The sequence below is a fragment of the Nycticebus coucang genome, chromosome 7, assembly GCF_027406575.1.
Source record: "Nycticebus coucang isolate mNycCou1 chromosome 7, mNycCou1.pri, whole genome shotgun sequence".
Taxonomy (NCBI): Eukaryota; Metazoa; Chordata; class Mammalia; order Primates; family Lorisidae; genus Nycticebus; species Nycticebus coucang.
The window spans coordinates 65106069-65125259 of record NC_069786.1 but is presented as its reverse complement, the minus strand read 5'-3'; the positions used below and the strand labels follow the sequence as shown (position 1 = coordinate 65125259).

Here is a 19191-nt window from a genome sequence, read left to right as displayed (position 1 = left end):
GGGTGTCTGTGAGGACTAAGTGAGATAATATGTATGAAAAGCTCAGCACCATGCCTCATGCATGGTGGGTGCTCAATTCATGTCGGCTAATAATGAGCAAGGTAAGTGTCTGACCACTTACACCTCCCTGTTAGAGTCCATTGTCTTGCTCAGCGTGTAACTATCCGCCATCAGTGGTAATAATTAAAGCTAGTTTGGCCTTTTAATCACAATATAAAGATGGCCTTAACATTATCCTTTGCTGTGTTGTCTAACTGGAGATAAGGACAAGGGTTTGATATGCACTTTAATCCCATAAGGTGGATTTTTAGGACCCTGATCAATTTTTACTTTGGTTGAAACATTTTATATGAAATTGAGTTAAAGAGGAACATTTACACAGCTCAGTGAATTTGGGAATAAATGTATAATTTTATTTTTTGGGAATAAATGTATAATCCATTTCTGTATCACACCCATATGTACATGCTGACTAAACAATAACCATTTCAGAAAAGGGTATTTTCTTCTATGAAAGTTGAACCTGTGAAAATTCATGCTTGAGAAGGAAACTAAAATGACTTGGTCCTGGTTTGATGTCAGGAGCTATCAAATTCTTCTTCCTCATGACTGGTGTCACCTTTCCCCTAGCAATTTGACACTCTTGTTGGCGAAGGAGGAAGCCAGATGAGTGGTGGTCAGAAACAGAGAGTGGCCATTGCCAGAGCCCTCATCCGAAACCCCAAGATCCTGCTTTTGGACATGGCCACGTCTGCTTTGGACAATGAGAGTGAAGCCATGATTCAGGAAGCACTGAGTAAGGTTTGTGGAAAGTCTGAGTTCATTTCACAGGTCTGTGTGGAAAAGCTTGTGCTGCTGCAGGAAAGGCAGCTTCTTGGGGTAAAGAATGGGGGTTGGGGGAGCTCCTGTTTCTAGTCTGATCGCTTAGACCCAAGGGTATTGGCTGACTACTGTCTTCCTCATGGTTGAACAAAAGACAGTTATGATTTGTTTACAAAAGCTGCACATGTAAAATTTTAAATCTTGTTAAGACTATGTAATCTTTAAAAATTATTTATTTTGTTTTGTTTTTAGCTGTTGATTAATAGCAGCAACAGGACCACTGTAAGATGGGGTTTATGCCACAAGAAAGTGTGCTGGCCTTTTCAAATGTCCACAAAGCCTATTTAAAGCTATTCCCACGAACCAAGGCTCTGCCAGAGGAGAGAATCCAAAGGTCAATGTCAGCCTGATCTTACAGTCTTTAACAGTGCGCTGCCTGTTCTTACAGATTCAGCACAGGCAGACAATCGTTTCAGTCGCCCATCGCCTATCCACCGTCAGAGCTGCAGATATCATCATTGGTTTTGAACGTGGCACCGCTGTGGAAAGAGGCACCCACCAAGAACTATTAGAAAGGAAAGGTGTTTACTTCGCTCTCGTGACTCTGCAGTGTCAAGGAGATCAAGTGCTTAATGAAGAGGATGTGAAGGGCAAGTGTCTCTGCCCTTCCCTTATCCATTATGTTAAATAGTTAATATGTGTAGCGCTTTATACTGCCTATGCATTTTGAAATTCACTGATTTGCTCTCCCAACAGCCCTGGAGGCCTTGCGTAGGTGGTAAAGGAGACAACTGAAGCTCAGGAGGTTAAGTTATTCGATCAAGTCACAGTGCTAAAGCCAAGGTCTTATAGCTTTTGATTCTATCCCCTTTTCTTTACCCTGTACAAATAAGAGAGGCTTCCTAGAATGTGTCATGCTCTCAGTGGGACTCCGAGGCTTATTGGTTGAGTGGATTAATCAATGACTAACAGGTGTTACACTTAGTTTCAAATGTATATAGATATTCCAGAGCCAAGGGCCCCTTTTCAGACTTCCTGGTTGCCCCAGTCTAAATTAACCAACTACTCCAAACTTTCTCTACCATTTCACATTTGGATTTGTGAACTCTGTTAGGTATAAGTACTGCATACATTTAACACTGGATAACTGTCAGGAACCATCGCACATAACATGTTATTCTGAATAGACTTGAAAAGTTTGGTGATTCTGTCTTTTTTCTTTTCTTCTTCTTTTTTTTTTTTTGGCTACTTCTAGTGTATTTCTCTCAAACTTTTTTATGAGTCATGCTAAACGATACCTATTTCTTTATAGGAAACAGGCTATCATATGGTTCAAATGGCTCCATCTTGTTTACATATTTAAAATTTTTTGTTAGAATGTGCTGGACAAGTTCCCAATTTTATTTATTGCAACAAAGTTAATAGAATGTTTTGGCACTGGACATAGTAATTATATTGTAATCAAACATAATAATAAAATATATTTAGATATGGTTCTGCTTATTGTATACACTAAGGAATTGCTCCTGCTGTGTTGAATAGGAAAAGATGAGACGGAAAGTGACGTACCTGAGAGGACCTTCAGCAGAGGGAGCTACCAGGATAGTTTAAGGTAAGCTCAAGCCATGGGGTAGATGTTAAGGTTTTCAAATATTCTTAGGAGTCCTCTGCAGGTGTAATCCCCAGGGCATATCTCAGGTACAAGCAAAGCCCTAAGCAGACTCCCAAGTCTTATGTTATGAAAATGCCATAATCCTTGGTTCATTTATCTTTCCAATTCATGGTTTTTTGGTTTAACTTTAGCATCTCATCTTATTGGAGGTAGGAGTCATGATGGAGATGCTCTATGGTGAAAATGTTGTTTATTGAGTTTAGGAAGGGGATTTTTAGAAAATCTGTAATGTTTTTATGCCTCAAGCTAACTGGTATAAAACACTGTCTTCCAGGGAAGTCAAATTCGTGTCTTTAGCTCAAGTTGTAAACCTACAAACCTGTGAATGAATTATAAACACTTCTGCTCCCTGAGTAACCCATCAGAAATTAAATAATTCCTTAACCAGATGAAATAAGAAATGTATTTTTAGCTTGTAAAAACTATTTTCCTACACATGAGCTATTTACCTTTTTCTGGATCAATATAAAGATCATTACTTCAAAACATATTTTTGTAGTATCCTATTAGCGAGATTATAAATTTTAGTCTTTCATTTGGCTTAAGAGTTTCAATAAAAATGTTCCTCTAATGTTAAAAGTTTGTGTATTAAGAAATCTTCCCAGGAATATTTGCCTATATTCATAAAAATGTCATTCAAGGTTTTTCTACCAACTTGGAGACAGGTAGAAGGTAAAGGGATGCTTATTTGGCTATTCTACAATCTTTCTATGGTTGCCTTTACCATTTCTAGGACATTTAATGCACAGATGTGTGAAGGCTCAGATATAGGACTTACTCATTCAAGATGGCTAATTGTTGAAAAGTAGTTAAAAAGGCTTAAAATAGAAATTCAGTTAACAACTCCATGTAGTTCAAATGCAAAATTATTCATTTAAATATTCAAAGAAGGGAGGGGGAGAATGGGTGAAGGAAAGGTAATTGGTGGGACCACACCTATGGTGCATCTTACCAGGGTACATGTGACATTTACTAAATGTAGGATATAAATGTCTTAACACAATAACTAAGATAATGCCATGAAGGCTATATTAACCAGTTTGATGAAAGTATTTCAAATTGTATATAAAACCAGCACATTGTATCCCATGATTACATTAATGTACACAGCTATGATTTAAATAAATAAATAAATAGGTAAATATTCAAAGAATAGTTCACTTAAAAGCATTACATATATTTTCTTTTTTTTTTTTGTTTTTTTATTAAATCATAGCTGTGTACATTGATATGATCATGGGGCATCATTCACTAGCTTCACAGACACATATATTTTCAAATGTAGATAGAGATTTCAGGCCTTAGTGCATCTTTTCTTTATCAATCTGAATTTTCAGACTAGAGTCTTTATTTTTCTTCTTCAGAACAAGTTTATTCAAAAAAAATTTTTTTTTATTGTTGGGGATTCATTGAGGGTACAATAAGCCAGGTCACACTGATTGCAATTGTTAGGTAAAGTCCCTCTTGCAATCATGTCTTGCCCCCATAAAGTGTGACACACACCAAGGCCCCACCCACCTCCCTCCTTCCCTCTTTCTGTTCCCCCCCCATAACCATAATTGTCATTAATTGTCCTCATATCAAAATTGAGTACATAGGATTCATGCTTCTCCATTCTTGTGATGCTTTACTAAGAATAATGTCTTCCACGTCCATCCAGGTTAATATGAAGGATGTAAAGTCTCCATTTTTTTTAATGGCTGAATAGTATTCCATGGTATACATATACCACAGCTTGTTAATCCATTCCTGGGTTGGTGGGCATTTAGGCTGTTTCCACATTTTGGCGATTGTAAATTGAGCTGCAATAAACAGTCTAGTACAAGTGTCCTTATGATAAAAGGATTTCTTTCCTTCTGGGTAGATGCCCAGTAATGGGATTGCAGGATCAAATGGGAGGTCTAGCTTGAGTGCTTTGAGGTTTCTCCATACTTCCTTCCAGAAAGGTTGTACTAGTTTGCAGTCCCACCAGCAGTGTAAAAGTGTTCCCTTCTCTCCACATCCACGCCAGCATCTGCAGTTTTGAGATTTTGTGATGTGGGCCATTCTTACTGGGGTTAGATGATATCTCAGGGTTGTTTTGATTTGCATTTCTCTAATATATAGAGATGATGAACATTTTTTCATGCGTTTGTTAGCCATTCGTCTGTCGTCTTTAGAGAAAGTTCTATTCATGTCTCTTGCCCATTGATATAAGGGATTGTAGGCTTTTTTCATGTGGATTAATTTGAGTTCTCTATAGATCCTAGTTATCAAGCTTTTGTCTGATTGAAAATATGCAAATATCCTTTCCCATTGTGTAGGTTGTCTCTTTGCTTTGGTTATTGTCTCCTTAGCTGTACAGAAGCTTTTCAGTTTAATGAAGTCCCATTTGTTTATTTTTGTTGTTGTTGCAATTGCCATGGCAGTCTTCTTCATGAAGTCTTTCCCCAGGCCAATATCTTCCAGTGTTTTTCCTATGCTTTCTTGGAGGATTTTTATTGTTTCATGCCTTAAGTTTAAGTCCTTTATCCATCTTGAATCAATTTTTGTGAGTGGGGAAAGGTGTGGGTCCAGTTTCAGTCTTTTACATGTAGACATCCAGTTCTCCCAACACCATTTATTGATTAGGGAGTCTTTCCCCCAAGGTATGTTCTTGTTTGGTTTATCAAAGATTAGGTGGTTGTAAAATGTTAGTTTCATTTCTTGGTTTTCAATTTGATTCCAAGTGTCTATGTCTCTGTTTTTGTGCCAGTACCATGCTGTCTTGAGCACTATGGCTTTGTAGTATAGACTAAAATCTGGTATGCTGATGCCCCCAGCTTTATTTTTGTTACAGAGAACTGCCTTAGCTATACGGGTTTTTTTCCGGTTCCATACAAATCGCAGAATCATTTTTTTCAAATCTTGAAAGTACGATGTTGGTATTTTGATAGGAATGGCATTGAATAGGTAGATTGCTTTGGGAAGTATAGACATTTTAACAATGTTGATTCTTCCCATCCATGAGCATGGTATGTTCTTCCATTTGTTAATATCCTCTGCTATTTCCTTTCTGAGGATTTCATAGTTTTCTTTATAGAGGTCCTTCACCTCCTTCGTTAGGTATATTCCTAGGTATTTGATTTTCTTTGAGACTATGGTGAAGGGAGTTGTGTCCTTAATCAGCTTCTCATCTTGACTGTTATTGGTGTACACAAAGGCTACTGACTTGTGGACATTGATTTTATATCCTGAAACATTACTGTATTTTTTGATAACTTCTAGGATTCTTGTGGTTGAGTCTTTGGGGTTCTCTAAGTATAATATCATGTCGTCAGCAAAGAGGGAGAGTTTGACCTCCTCTGCTCCCATTTGGATTCCCTTTATTTCCTTGTCTTGCCTAATTGTATTGGCTAGAACTTCCAGCACTACGTTGAATAGTAAAGGTGACAGAGGACAACCTTGTCTGGTTCCAGTTCTAAGAGGAAAAGCTTTCAGTTTTACTCCATTCAGTAAAATATTGGCTGTGGGTTTGTCATAGATAGCTTCAATCAGTTTTAGAAATGTGCCACCTATGCCTATACTCTTCAGTGTTCTAATTAGAAAAGGATGCTGGATTTTATCAAATGCTTTTTCTGCATCTATTGAGAGGATCATGTGATCTTTATTTTTGCCTCTGTTAATATGGTGGATAACGTTTATAGACTTGTGTATGTTAAACCAGCCTTGCATCCCTGGGATGAAGCCTACTTGATCATGATGAATGACTTTTTTGATGATAAGCTGTAATCTATTGGCTAGGATTTTGTTGAGAATTTTCGCGTCTATGTTCATGGGTGAGATTGGTCTGAAATTCTCCTTTTTGTTTGGGTCTTTTCCTGGTTTTGGTATCAGGGTAATGTTTGCTTCATAGAATGTGTTGGGGAAGATTCCTTCTTCCTCAGTTTTTTGAAATAATTTCTGCAGTACAGGAATAAGCTCTTCCTTTAAGGTTTGATAGAATTCTGGAGTGAAGCCATATGGACCAGGGCATTTTTTGGTTGGAAGATTTTTTATTGTTTCTTTGATCTCAGTGCTTGAAATTGGTCTGTTCAGGAGCTCTATTTCTTCCCGGCTGAGTCTAGGGAGAGGGTGTGATTCCAAATATTGATCCATTTCTTTCACATTGTCAAATTTCTGGGCATAGAGTTTCTGGTAGTATTCAGAGATGATCTCTTGTATCTCTGTGGGATCAGTTGTTATTTCCCCTTTATCATTTCTGATTGAGGTTACTAGAGATTTTACTTTTCTATTCCTCGTTAGTCTGGCCAATGGTTTATCCATTTTATTTATTTTTTCAAAAAACCAACTCCTTGTTTCATTAATTTTCTGAATGATTCTTTTGTTTTCAATTTTATTGATCTCTGATTTGATTTTGGATATTTCTTTTCTTCTACTGAGTTTAGGCTTAGATTGTTCTTCTTTTTCCAATTCCATAAGATCTCTTGTGAGATTGTTGATGTGCTCTCTTTCTGTTTTTCGAATGTAGGCATCTAAAGCGATGAATTTTCCTCTCAAAACTGCTTTTGCAGTATCCCACAGGTTTTGGTAGCTTGTGTCTTCATTGTTGTTATGCTCAAGGAAGTTAATGATTTCCTGTTTTATTTCTTCCTGTACCCATCTGTTATTCAACAGAAAATTGTTTAGTTTCCATGCCTTTGGGTGGAGTCGAGCATTTTTGTTAGAGTTGAGTTCCACCTTTAGTGCCTTATGGTCTGAGAAGATACAAGGTAAAATTTCAATTCTTTTGATTCTGTTGATAATTGTTTTGTGTCCCAGGATATGATCAATTTTGGAGAATGTTCCATGGGGTGATGAGAAGAATGTATATTCTTTATCTTTGGGATGGAGTGTTGTATATGCGTCTATCAAGCACAGTTGTTCTAGGGTCTCATTTAAGTCTTTTATATCCTTGTTTAATTTCTGTTTAGAGGATCTATCCAGCTCTGTAAGAGGAGTGTTAAGGTCCCCTGTTATTATGGTATTATCAGATATCATATTGCTCAGACTGAGTAAGGTCTGTTTCAAGAATGTGGGAGCATTTAAATTGGGTGCATAGATATTTAGAATTGTAACGTCTTCTTGTTGTATTTTTCCCTTGACCAATATAAAGTGACCATCTTTGTCTTTTTTGACTTTATTTGCTTTAAATCCACATGTATCTGAAAATAAGATTGCAACTCCTCTTTTCTTCTGAATTCCATTTGCCTGAAAAATTGTCTTCCAACCCTTGACTCGGAGCTTTAATTTGTCTTTTGAAGCCAGGTGTGTTTCTTGCAGACAGCAAATGGATGGCTTGTGTTTTTTAATCCAGTCAGCCAATCTATGTCTCTTCAGTGGGGAATTCAAGCCATTAACATTTATGGAGATAATTGATAAGTGTGGTAGTATTCTATTCGTCTTATTTTGTGAGAGTCCATTGCTTAGTTTTATCTTTTGCATCAGTGTGGAGGTTAGGTTCTGTCCTTTGATTTCTGAGTTCTTACTTTGCTGCTGATCCATTGTGGTGGTCAGTGTGCAGAACAGGTTGAAGTATTTCCTGTAGAGCTGGTCTTGTTGTGGCGAATTTCCTCAATGTTTGTATATCCGTAAATGATTTGATTTCTCCGGAAATTTTGAAGCTTAGCTTAGCAGGGTACAGAATTCTGGGCTGAAAATTGTTCTGTTTAAGTAGATTAAAGGTAGATGACCATTGTCTTCTTGCTTGGAAAGTTTCATTAGAGAAGTCTGCGGTCACTCTGATGGATTTGCCCCTGTAGGTCAACTGGCGCTTATTCCTGGCAGCTTGGAGAATCTTTTCTTTTGTCTTGACTTTGGACAGGTTCATCACAATGTGTCTTGGAGAAGCTCAGTTAGAGTTGAGGCGACCTGGGGTCCGATATCCCTCTGAAAGCAGTGTGTCAGAATCTTTGGTGATATTTGGGAAATTTTCTTTTATAATATTCTCTAGTATGGTTTCCATTCCTCTGGGGCATTCTTCTTCCCCTTCTGGAATTCCTATAACTCGTATGTTGGAATGCTTCATAAAGTCCCATAATTCTGACAGTGAACGTTCTGCTTTCTCTCTCTTCTTTTCTGCCTCTTTTACTATCTGAGTTATCTCAAAAACTTTGTCTTCTACCTCTGAAATTCTTTCTTCTGCATGGTCTAACCTGTTGCTGATACTTTCCATTGCATCTTTAAGTTCCCTGATTGACTGTTTCATTTCCTTCAGCTCTGCTATATCCTTTTTATATTCTTCCTATCGTTCATCTCTGATTTGATTCTATTTTTGGATTTCCTTTTGGTTATTTTCCACTTTATTAGCAGTTTCCTTCATTGTTTCCATCATTTCTTTCATTGTTTTCAACATGTGTATTCTAAATTCCCTTTCTGTCATTCGTAACATTTCTGTATAGGTGGAATCCTCTGCAGTAGCTACCTCATGGTCCCTTGGCGGGGTTGTTCTGGACTGGTTCTTCATGTTGCCTGGAGTTTTCTGCTGATTCTTCCTCATGAGTGATTTCTTTTATCTGTTTCCTTGCCCTAATTTTCCTTTCACCTCCTCTTGCTCTTTCAGTTCTCGTGCCTGTGGACTAAGGGTTACAGGACCAGAAGGGTGAGAATGTTGAAGAGCAAAAAAGGGATGAAAGAAAGGAGGACCGAGTGATAAGGAAAAAAAAAGAAAAATAGAGAAAGGAGAGGGTGTGGGTATAGGGAATATTGACAAAAAGAAGAGAGGCACAGAAAGAGGGAGACAGAGCAATATAGGTGTACAGTAGGGTACTTTGATACAACCTTAAAAAAAAAAAAACACCTTCTGGGGGTGCCCAGTGGGGTGGTTCCCTTGAGGTCAGCAGCTCTTTGTTAACCTGATCAGACACAGTACCCCACCTCCACCAAGTAGAGAGGAAAGACAAAAATGCTATAAATCAAACCAAAACAAGAAAACAGAAAACTTTATGGGATAAAATTGGCTGGAAAAACCAAATAATAGCGGTAGAAACACTAACAAAAATGAAGTTCTAATTATTGAAATAGGCAGCAATGGGAAATTATAATTAAACTAGAAAAATTGAGAAAGAAAAAGGATCTGTATAGAAAAGGTTGAACTTAAAAAAACAAAACAACAATCCACAACATCAAAATAAACAAAAAAAAAACAACCAAACCAAAAAAAAAAAAAAAAAACATAACCAAAAACAAAGCAGTATGTATATGTTATTGAATATTGTCTGGGCAACACATGGTCTTCTGGGGTATGAGATGTTAATCACAGTTCTGATACGACTGGAGGCTGCTAGTTTCTCAAACCCCAGCAGGTAGACACCCTAAATCTCTCTTCGGCCCACTTAAAAGGCACTTTTAACTTGTTCACTTACTGAGCAGAAGCTTTCTCAGGGAAGTGCTTGTCGCTGGAATCACTGCTGAAGTGGCTATCCACTTACCCTGTGTGTCAAAACTGGTCTCCTTCTGCCCCCGAGGGTTAGGGCTGCAAGGCCGCTCAAACCCCGCCCTTAGGCTACTTGGTCGCTGGGTTACCAGCTCCCACCCAATTCCAGCTCTGCGACCCTGAGGGCGGAGCTTGCCGGGGCAGATCGCTCACAATGTCTGCCTGTGACCCAGAGCCAAACACTATTAGCTCCGTCTGGCTCAGCGGCTCAGACTGGGGCCCTAGACAAAGGCCAAAGTTCTCCGCACTCCCGCTCAGGCTCTCCCCAAGGCAGTTCAGCTGAGTGCCAAGTCCAAAGACGCCAAAATAGTTCACAGGTAAGGCCTTTCTGGTTTGCAGTCTCGCTGCTACTCAACTTAGAGTTGCGGGCGGGTTTAGACGGATTGAACACACGCGACCACTTGCCGGTTTTCCACTGTTTTAGTCCTCCTCTTGGGGTCCAGAAGTCTCTCGCTGACTCCCTGTATCCTCTCAGGGGTGATGGTAGGCAGATCCCACCAGCCAGAGATGCCTGGAGTCCTATATCCCCAGACTCACGGTGGCCAGATGCAAGGAAGCTGTTACTCGGCTGCCATCTTGCTCCGCCTCCCTCTATTCAAAAAAATTTTAACAAGTGTTAATTCTATTGAATGTATTGATTTTGGAAAATAACCAAGCTCTAGTTTCAAGTTACTCTATAAAGTAAAAGCCATAATAATTGGCAAAATTATTAGGCAATTTTTATAAACATCTGGCAGTAAGTTTAGTCCTGATTTTCTGATTGGAATAAAAAATTAAAATCACACAAATAATTAGAATCACAACCTGAAGATAAGCCAACTAACTTCTCAAACACAGAGAAAGTGGGTGTCTCTTTTGGTTACTAAGCTAAAGGTTACAAAGTTGTGTGTTTCATACGGTCATGCTAAAAAAAATAAATAAATATTTTCTTAACTTCAAGTGAAAAGTTGATTTCACTTCTGCCTGTTCTAAGTAGTTTACTTCCAGTTTATTATTAGAACCAGGTAATAATTTTTAACACACACATTTCTTATTTGGCTATTCTACATTTTGGTGACTAAGATAAAAAATCCAGAAATACAATCTATAGACAGAAAGTAGCTATTACCTCCTGAAAAGAAAGATATTAAGTTTCAATGAGAAGGTCTATTAAAAATGTCTCATTGTATATGCTGACAGATTTCTTTTTGCTAAAAGCTGACAGATTTCTTTTTGCTAAATCAAATGTTAATTTACATCTTGTTTCTTTGACTTTGGTCTTTCTGATGACCGAGTCCCTCTTCAGCAATATATTTTATGTTCAAGAACAATTTAATGGATAACAGCAATTGATTTCCTAAACAATACTGTTAAAAGACAAAATAATAAGCTGTTTGTATTTGCAGTGAGAAGTGGTACACAATTTCTGAGACGGGGAGGGGCAGATGTTGTAGCTTTCAAAAAGAGGTGTGAAAGAATTCTTACTCAGATGTTTCTGGTAGACTAGAGGGGAACCAGTTGCCAGAGAGCTTATGGCTCATGTTCTTGGGACAGCCTGTGTTAGACAAGTGGAATGGTTTGGGGAAGTGGGGAGAGAGAGAGAGAGAGACTTAAGAAATACAAAGTTAAAACAGTAGAAATCTGGTCTTCCCATGCTCTGAACTGGAAGGTAGTGAATTATATGCCAACGACCTTTCTTCCACATATTCCTACTTTGGCATCCATTTACCCTGGACAATTGCTTTGTAGGCCCATAACCTTAAGTCTCCCTTTATCATACACTTTGCTCTTTCCAGCTGACTCAATCCTATTCTGCACTCCTTTTGGGGAAGACATGCCAGCCCTAGTTACCTAACCCAAAGAAATGACTGCTATTGTAGTAGAGCATCAGGCTAGGTGGGAGAGAATGGGGCTGTCCAGAGCCCAGTTTCAAAGCATGGAGTGGGGTTGGAAGTGGTTTCGTGCCTGCTCGTAATGAGACGTGGCAAGAGTTTGAGTGTGCAGGAAGAGGGAGGATTGGAGGCATTTTTTAAAGTTTCAGATTAATATAAGGATATAAACAATTAGGTTATATTATCTGCATTTGTTAGGTAAAGTACAAGTTGTAGTTGAGCCCTTCACCGGGGAGATGTGCCCATTAGGTGAGAGCTTACCAATCTCCCTCCCTCTTCCCCTCTCCCCCCACCACTTGAATGTAGTTGTGGGCCCGTAGTTATTCATCTACTAGTTTCACATTAGTATTGAGTATATTGGATACTTGGTTTTCCATTCTTACAATCCTTTACTTAGGAGAATGTTGTCCAAATCCATCCAGGTTAATACACCATAGTTTATTTCTCCATTAGTGAGCTGGTGGGCACTTGGGTTGTTTCCACATCTTGATGATTGTCAACTGAGCTGCGATAAGCATTCTAGTGCAAATATCCTTGTGATGAAATTTTTTTACTTCTGGATAGATACCTAGTAACAGGATCGCAGGGTCAAGTGGAAGGTCTACATTTAGCTCTTTGAGGATTCTCTATACTTCTTTACGAAAAGGCTGTATCAGTTTGCAATTCCACAAGCAGTGCATAAGTATTCTCCACACCCACACCAGCATCTACAGCTTTGGGACTTTGTGATGTGGGCAATTCTCACTGGGGTTAGGTGATATCTCAAGGTGGTTTAGATTCTTTGATAATTAGGGAGAATGAGTATTTTTTCTTGTGTTTGTTGACCATGCATCTGTCTTGGGAAAAGATTCTATTTGGGTCTCTTGCCCACTGATAAATGGGATTGTTTGCTCTTTTCTTGATGATTAGTTTGAATTCTCTGTAGATTTGGGTTATTAGCCCTTTGTCAGATTCATCACTTGAAAATATCTTCTCCCATCATGAACATTGTCTGTTTCCTTTAACTGCTGTGTTCTTAGCTCTGCAGAAGCTTTTTAGTTTGATTAGTTCCTATTTATTTAATTTAGCTGTTGCTGCAACAGAAGTATATGCATGGTGTTAAACCTGGGAAACTAAGAGGATGGAAGTGCCACTAACAGAATGTGGAAACAAATTAGAGTAACTAAGTTGACCTTTAACTGCCTTCTGCCTTCTCAAGGAGGCTAGCTGAGCATACAGTAGGTAGGCATCTCCTTGATATTTGTTTCAGTCTAATTTCACTTGGCTACAAAGTGATAGACAGACATGTGATGGTGCTGTCTAGATAGCACTGGAACAGTTGATGTGGGTCTCATGGCTCACATCTTTGATAAGTAAACACTTTCTCCTCAGCCTCTGTACTTCTGTTCATACGATTTTCTCAATAGAAAAGCTCTTTCCTGAGTTGAGAGAGCAGGGTGGGGTCTTGGTGTGTGCCACCCCTTTTGGGGGCAAGACACGATTGTAAGAGAGACTTTACCTAACAAATGCAATCAGTGTAACCTGGTTTCTTGTACCCTCAATGAATCCCCAACAATAAAAAAAAAAAGAAAGAAAAGAAAAAAAGAAATGCTCTTTCCTTTAGTCAGCAAATACTTAAAACCTCTCATAGCCACATCTTCCATGAATTCTGTCTTCCTAACATTTGCTATGCGTTTCTTTTTCCTTGGGATTTCTGTACTTCCTTCAAATATGCCTTTTATGAGGTCAGACAATTAAGTTTGAGAATTCATCCTAGAAAAAGCGCTATATACCTCTTTGCTGCATATCACTATGGTCACCTTTGAAGTACACCTCTTGGGAAGCTTCGCACTGACACCAGCGCTTAATCCACTCTTCAAAGCACTTTTTCTAGGATGAGTTCATGCACTTAACTGTCAGATCTTATATGACAACAGCTCTGATGGCCTTTCCATAAAAAGAGTTCTAAAATTGCTTTGATGGGTGAACTAGGCATTGGCATCGGTGCATAGATTCCCAAGGGAAGTACCTCAAAGGTGACTGTAGTGATGTTAAGCGATGAAGTATATAGCACTTTTTCTAGCATGAGTTTGCTAACTTATTTGTCCAATCTCGTAGCACTTACTACATTCTTCCTTACATCAGAGTTAGGTACGTGCCTCTTCTATAAGAAGATCTAAACTTCTGAGGAAAAGTCTGTGATCGACCAGTCTTTGTGTCTCCCACATCTGGCATTGGTTTGCTTATTGTAGGTGCCCAATATGCCTCTGTTGAATCAATACATGAAGGAATGAACAATTAATCTAAAGTATATTTAAATTATATTTAATAAGATATTTAATGTATCCTAGGGGTATATAGCCTGGAGAAAAATCTCCCTAGGAGCCCTATTTAATTCTGTCATTTGTATCCAGGAGGCATCACACCAAAGTTAACATCAGTTATGAGACAGAGAGATAGATAGATATCAAACTATAGTCTCACCATGTGAGATAAATGGCCATGGTAGCAATTAGCAGAATCACATGGGTTTAGAATGTATTTCTGCCTTGTGTTTTTCTGGCCTGGTGGACTTTGCTCCCTTTCTCTCCCCACCTCCCTGGCTACACACTGAATGTGGGTGGGTCCAACAGTTGCAAAAACTCAAGGTGCAGAGAAATCAACTTAACTAGATCTGCCCTAAGATTAGCTTTGTCAAATCTAGCTGTAAGCTCCCTTACCTGGTTGCCAAGTGACCTACCAAACACTTCTGTTTATATGACATATAGAATGTAAACTTGGGCACTAGTTGAGTCCTGTTCCAATCCAGCTACAATCTACGCTCTTTCATCTTTCTGTTTATTTACAGAGCTTCCATCCGGCAGCGCTCCAAGTCTCAGCTTTCTTACCTGGTACATGAACCTCCATTAGCTGTTGTAAATCATAAGTCTACTTATGAAGAAGACAGAAAGGTCAGGCACTAATGGCTCTTGGGGAAGTGGAAGAAATCTCTTCTGGGGCTATTGTATACCATTTATACCTAAGAATATAAGTTTTCCAGGCATATATCTAAAAATGTTTCAGTAAATCAAACTAAATGATGTAATATACAACCTAATGAAAGCTTAAAATTTTACATAATATTTAAAAATAAATGCAGAGTAGCTAGTTAATTACTTTTAAGAATATGTGGTAAGTGAAATTTTAAAATTATGAAATTCTGGGTGGCTCCTGTGGCTCAAAGGGGTAGGGTGCCGGCTCCATATGCCGGACATGATGGGTTCAAACCCAACCCTGACCAAAAACTGCAAAAAAAAGGAGCCTTTTCCTTCCTAAAATTATGGAATTCTAAGGGTTAATAATTCTTAGACAAACTATTCTAACAAGCACATGGGATGTGTTAATTATATGTACTGAGCAGATTATTTGTTTATATGTAGCTATTCTTTTACAAAGTTTTAAAGAATGCCTATAAACATTTTTTTCTCAAACTTTAAAATCTCCTTCTTAAACTATAATGATCTTGGCAAAGATATCTTAATAAATATATTCGAATAGGGTAGCCCTTATGCAAGTTATCAAACATTTTTAATTAATGGAGGTTGATTAGGTTTTATGGACATTTGTTCATTTTACACAATTATATAATATTTGTTTTAAGACACATTTAAAATACTACTACTAATTTTAACATAATTCAGAGTAGCATAAAAATTAAGCAGACAGGAGAGGACACAACATGGATAGCAATATGAAACTTTCTTCATAGGATGCATAACTTCACAATAGTATCCTGCTCATGTGATGTTATATAACTCATAAGGTAACCATCCATTCTCCTTTAAGCCTTTCCTGATTACTGCACTTCACACTCAGCCCTGATCTTCTTACTTGCATCCCCCATAACTCTTCATGAGAAGCTTTCCATGGTAAATTCTCTTATTGAGTCTTAATTGAAGCCATGTTGACTTATCCACTTATGAAATCATAATATAAGCTTCTTAAAGTTAGTGACTGCATCATATTTGTGTTTGAATCGTGTTGGTCACCTAACCCAGTGCTTCCCAACTAGTAGGACATCAGAAGATCTTAAAACTAGAGTGTAAAATTAAAGTTCTATGATAAAATAAAGGCCAACTTGCAAGATTTATCAAAGCAAATAAGTCAGAGAATATTTTTTTTTTTTTTTAGAGACAGAGTCTCACTGTACCGCCCTCGGGTAGAGTGCCGTGGCGTCACACGGCTCACAGCAACCTCTAACTCTTGGGCTTACGCGATTCTCTTGCCTCAGCCTCCCGAGCAGCTGGGACTACAGGCGCCCGCGACAACGCCTGGCTATTTTTTGGTTGCAGTTTGGCCGGGGCTGGGTTTGAACCCACCACCCTCGGCATATGGGGCCGGCGCCCTACTCACTGAGCCACAGGCGCCGCCTGGTCAGAGAATATTTTAATTATAAGTACATCCATTGTGCATAAAATATTTTCAGTTGTCTTCAATAAAGTTCCAACATACAAGTCCATTAGTAATTATAAACATTGGTTCACACTGGACAAATCTGGAATAAAGTACAGTCTATTCATGACTATGACTACCTTCTGACTATGACAGAGGATACTGAAGACTATCTTTTGGTTTTAATATATTAATATTGAATAAATAGAGTTCTCAATATCTAATAGAGTTTGTTGAAATGAATTCCACAGAACACTTTTTCTCAGGAGCAGTAGGCTGAATCACAGCAAGAGAAAACACATGTAGCAAGCAGAATCTCTGACTGCATCTTGCCATTAAAGACTCAAATATGAGAGAGAGAGAAAGATCATTTCTCTTCTAATTCTAGAAATAGTGATTTCATCTAGTCCATGATGCTGCCACAAATCACTACAAAATGCATCGTAAGAATAGGAGTTTAATACAAGGGAGAGAACCGGGCACTACATTAACGTTTCACTCAGCAGTACCAATCATATTTGATTTTTGAATTTCTTTCTAGTTTCTGGGTAAATGTTTGGCAATAAAAGTACAAAGAAAAGGAAAAAAAAGAAGGAAGAAAGAAAAATCTGACGTTTTCGTCATTGTTGTTTAAGCTGGTGGATGGCCTAACAGAGAGGACCGTGAGATTTACCAAATATCTTAGACCCGATTCCCATCAAGTTCTCTGGGTGCAGGAAACACTCAGAAGAAAATCTAAATCAAAGATATGCGCTAGTTTTAGAGAGAATAAAATGTTCCATATTATATTCTACTCATCAGCATTATAAATTAAGACTAGAACAATTAAACTCAATGAAAAATATACCATTGTAGTTTTTTCAAGATGCTACTTTATATTCTCTCTAGTTAAGGGAGACAGGAAAGAAGAGAAAAAAATGAAAGGGAAGTCAATGTGATTATGTTAAAGCTCCAAGAGGAAAGGTTATTATGTTAAGACTATTTGTACAATAACTATGAGTGTTTTAGATTTAGAGAATAGAATTATGGTTAATAAAATTTGACTTATGAAATTTCTAATTCACAAGGAACATCATATGAGTAAATGTTTCTCAGTTTTGCCAAAGCATTGGGGAAATTCTTTTTCTCATTTTGATGGAGAAGACTTAACTTCGCCTTCTGTAAATGGGTAAATGTTTTGTTGTCAAAAGTTGATTTACACAAAGGAGTTAGTGCCACCTTGTGGTCTTATAGAGTACTGACTCAGAAAACTAAGATGTCTGCGCTTCCAAACTCTGAGGGTTTCTTCTCCAAGGGTTTGTAGTTGCTTATCAACAGAGATAAGACTATATTCCATTTCTCCTAGTTCTCCAAATGGTGCTATTAGCTCCTATAAGTAGTATCATATCTAAATTGTAGTGTTGGTAAAATTAAGTTTAGGATGGGGGAAATGCACAGGCTTGAGGTATTAGTCTCTGTCTAACACTCAGGCATCTCTTTCTGTGAAACTAAAAAAACAACACAGTATATATATGAGATCAAATATTAGACCAAATCTAAGGCCAAATGTTAGACATACATAACTTCATCAGCTAACTTGTAAAATACAGTTTAGCATGGGTTAAGAGATAAGAGAAAGAGGACAAATAAAAATGACTGTGGGTAGTTGTTCATTTACAAAATCTCTGCTTCTTTGTTGTTAATTACCATTTCTTATCAACAAATCTTAAAGCTATTATTAGGACAAGAGACCTCTATTGAGTGGCATGCAGAAACCACTGTAACAAAGTATAGAAGAGAGGAGAGAAGATTTAAGTCGGAAGTTATATTTTCCCTGGGCCAGTAAACACTGATTGAATGCTAGGTCTTATGCTGGAGATGCAAAGATGTACAAAAGCTACTGTGGTTCTCCTGCCATAGAATTGCTGACAGATATTTTCTTTTATTTTATTTAAAAAAAAATACACATTGTTCAGCCTGCCAGTGCTACAATACAGGTATGAACTCTGCAGTGAGGAAACATATAAACTATAATTTTCCTCTCTCTGTGAGTCCCTGATTTACTATTGCCTTATCCATCTTCCCTTTATATTTAGTTTTGAAAAATCAGGAAAAAAGACTTTCTTTACAGAATGACTTTAATTATATTGTTATATGGTTTTCTTTTATTCCACTACAGTTCTTTTAGTAGAGATAGCAAACAAAATGCAATCAAAAGTTCGTCATTCAGAGACAGATTTTCTAGTGGCATCATTCAGGCTTGACAGCTGCATTTTGGAGGGAGTATTGGGAAAGTTTTCTCTAAAGTCAAACTTTGGGGGACAAAATAAAATTATGCAAGTAATTAACTTACATTTCTTTTTAATTTATGTTGGAAACAAAACCACTAAGCAAAGATACTTCAGGTTGCTTTTAAGTTTAGGTATTGTTTAGGGTTGGGGATACTTTCAGGTATTGCAGGTTAGGAAAATTTCCATCACGTCAGACTGTGGATGGACCATTTGTATTTTGCTTGAGATAAAGACACTATCTTTGTCTCTCAAGAATGTTTATTATACAAACATCTTTGAAGAAAATAATCTGGCCAAAGGTGGTCAATGCTTCTGTTCACAAGATATGCAGAAACATGAATGCCCCAGAAAGATCGTCTTCCCAGAGCAACCTAGTCCAGCTCTCTTATTTTGAGGATGAGGGAACAGGTTCTGAGAGATGAGCCTTTGGTGATGTAGTCTCTTGGTGGCTGTGTGGGGCTTTGTCCAAGGGCCCTGTTCTTCCTATGGCTGTTTCACTCATGCTTTCCCAGGTACCCTTCTTCTTCTCCTCTGGCACTGATTGCCTGCAATTAGTGAGCTGTCAGAGATGAAATAATTGAACAAAAGGATTTGATGCATGAGGGAACAGTGATGACAAAGTGCAAATGTTGGGGGCAGGCTGAGAGAGAACTTGAAATGGAGGCGGTAGCAAATTCATCATCAGCCTGAAAGAAATGCCTTCCTCCATCTTGC

At 38.0% G+C, this 19191-nt stretch overlaps 1 protein-coding gene across 3 annotated transcripts in view; it reads left to right on the top strand.

Moving 5' to 3' along the window:
- Nucleotides 1-19191, top strand: part of ABCB11 (ATP binding cassette subfamily B member 11) — a 140386-nt gene that overhangs the window by 88418 nt on the left and 32777 nt on the right. For 2 of the 3 annotated variants that reach the window (XM_053596738.1, XM_053596740.1), the window contains 4 exons: nucleotides 631-801; nucleotides 1271-1472; nucleotides 2365-2434; nucleotides 14625-14727. In XM_053596738.1, coding sequence (XP_053452713.1) covers nucleotides 631-801; nucleotides 1271-1472; nucleotides 2365-2434; nucleotides 14625-14727 — 546 coding nt within the window. Of the gene's footprint in view, nucleotides 1-630; nucleotides 802-1270; nucleotides 1479-2364; nucleotides 2435-14624; nucleotides 14728-19191 lie in introns of all 3 variants that reach the window. The other variant, XM_053596739.1, reaches the window with a different exon arrangement.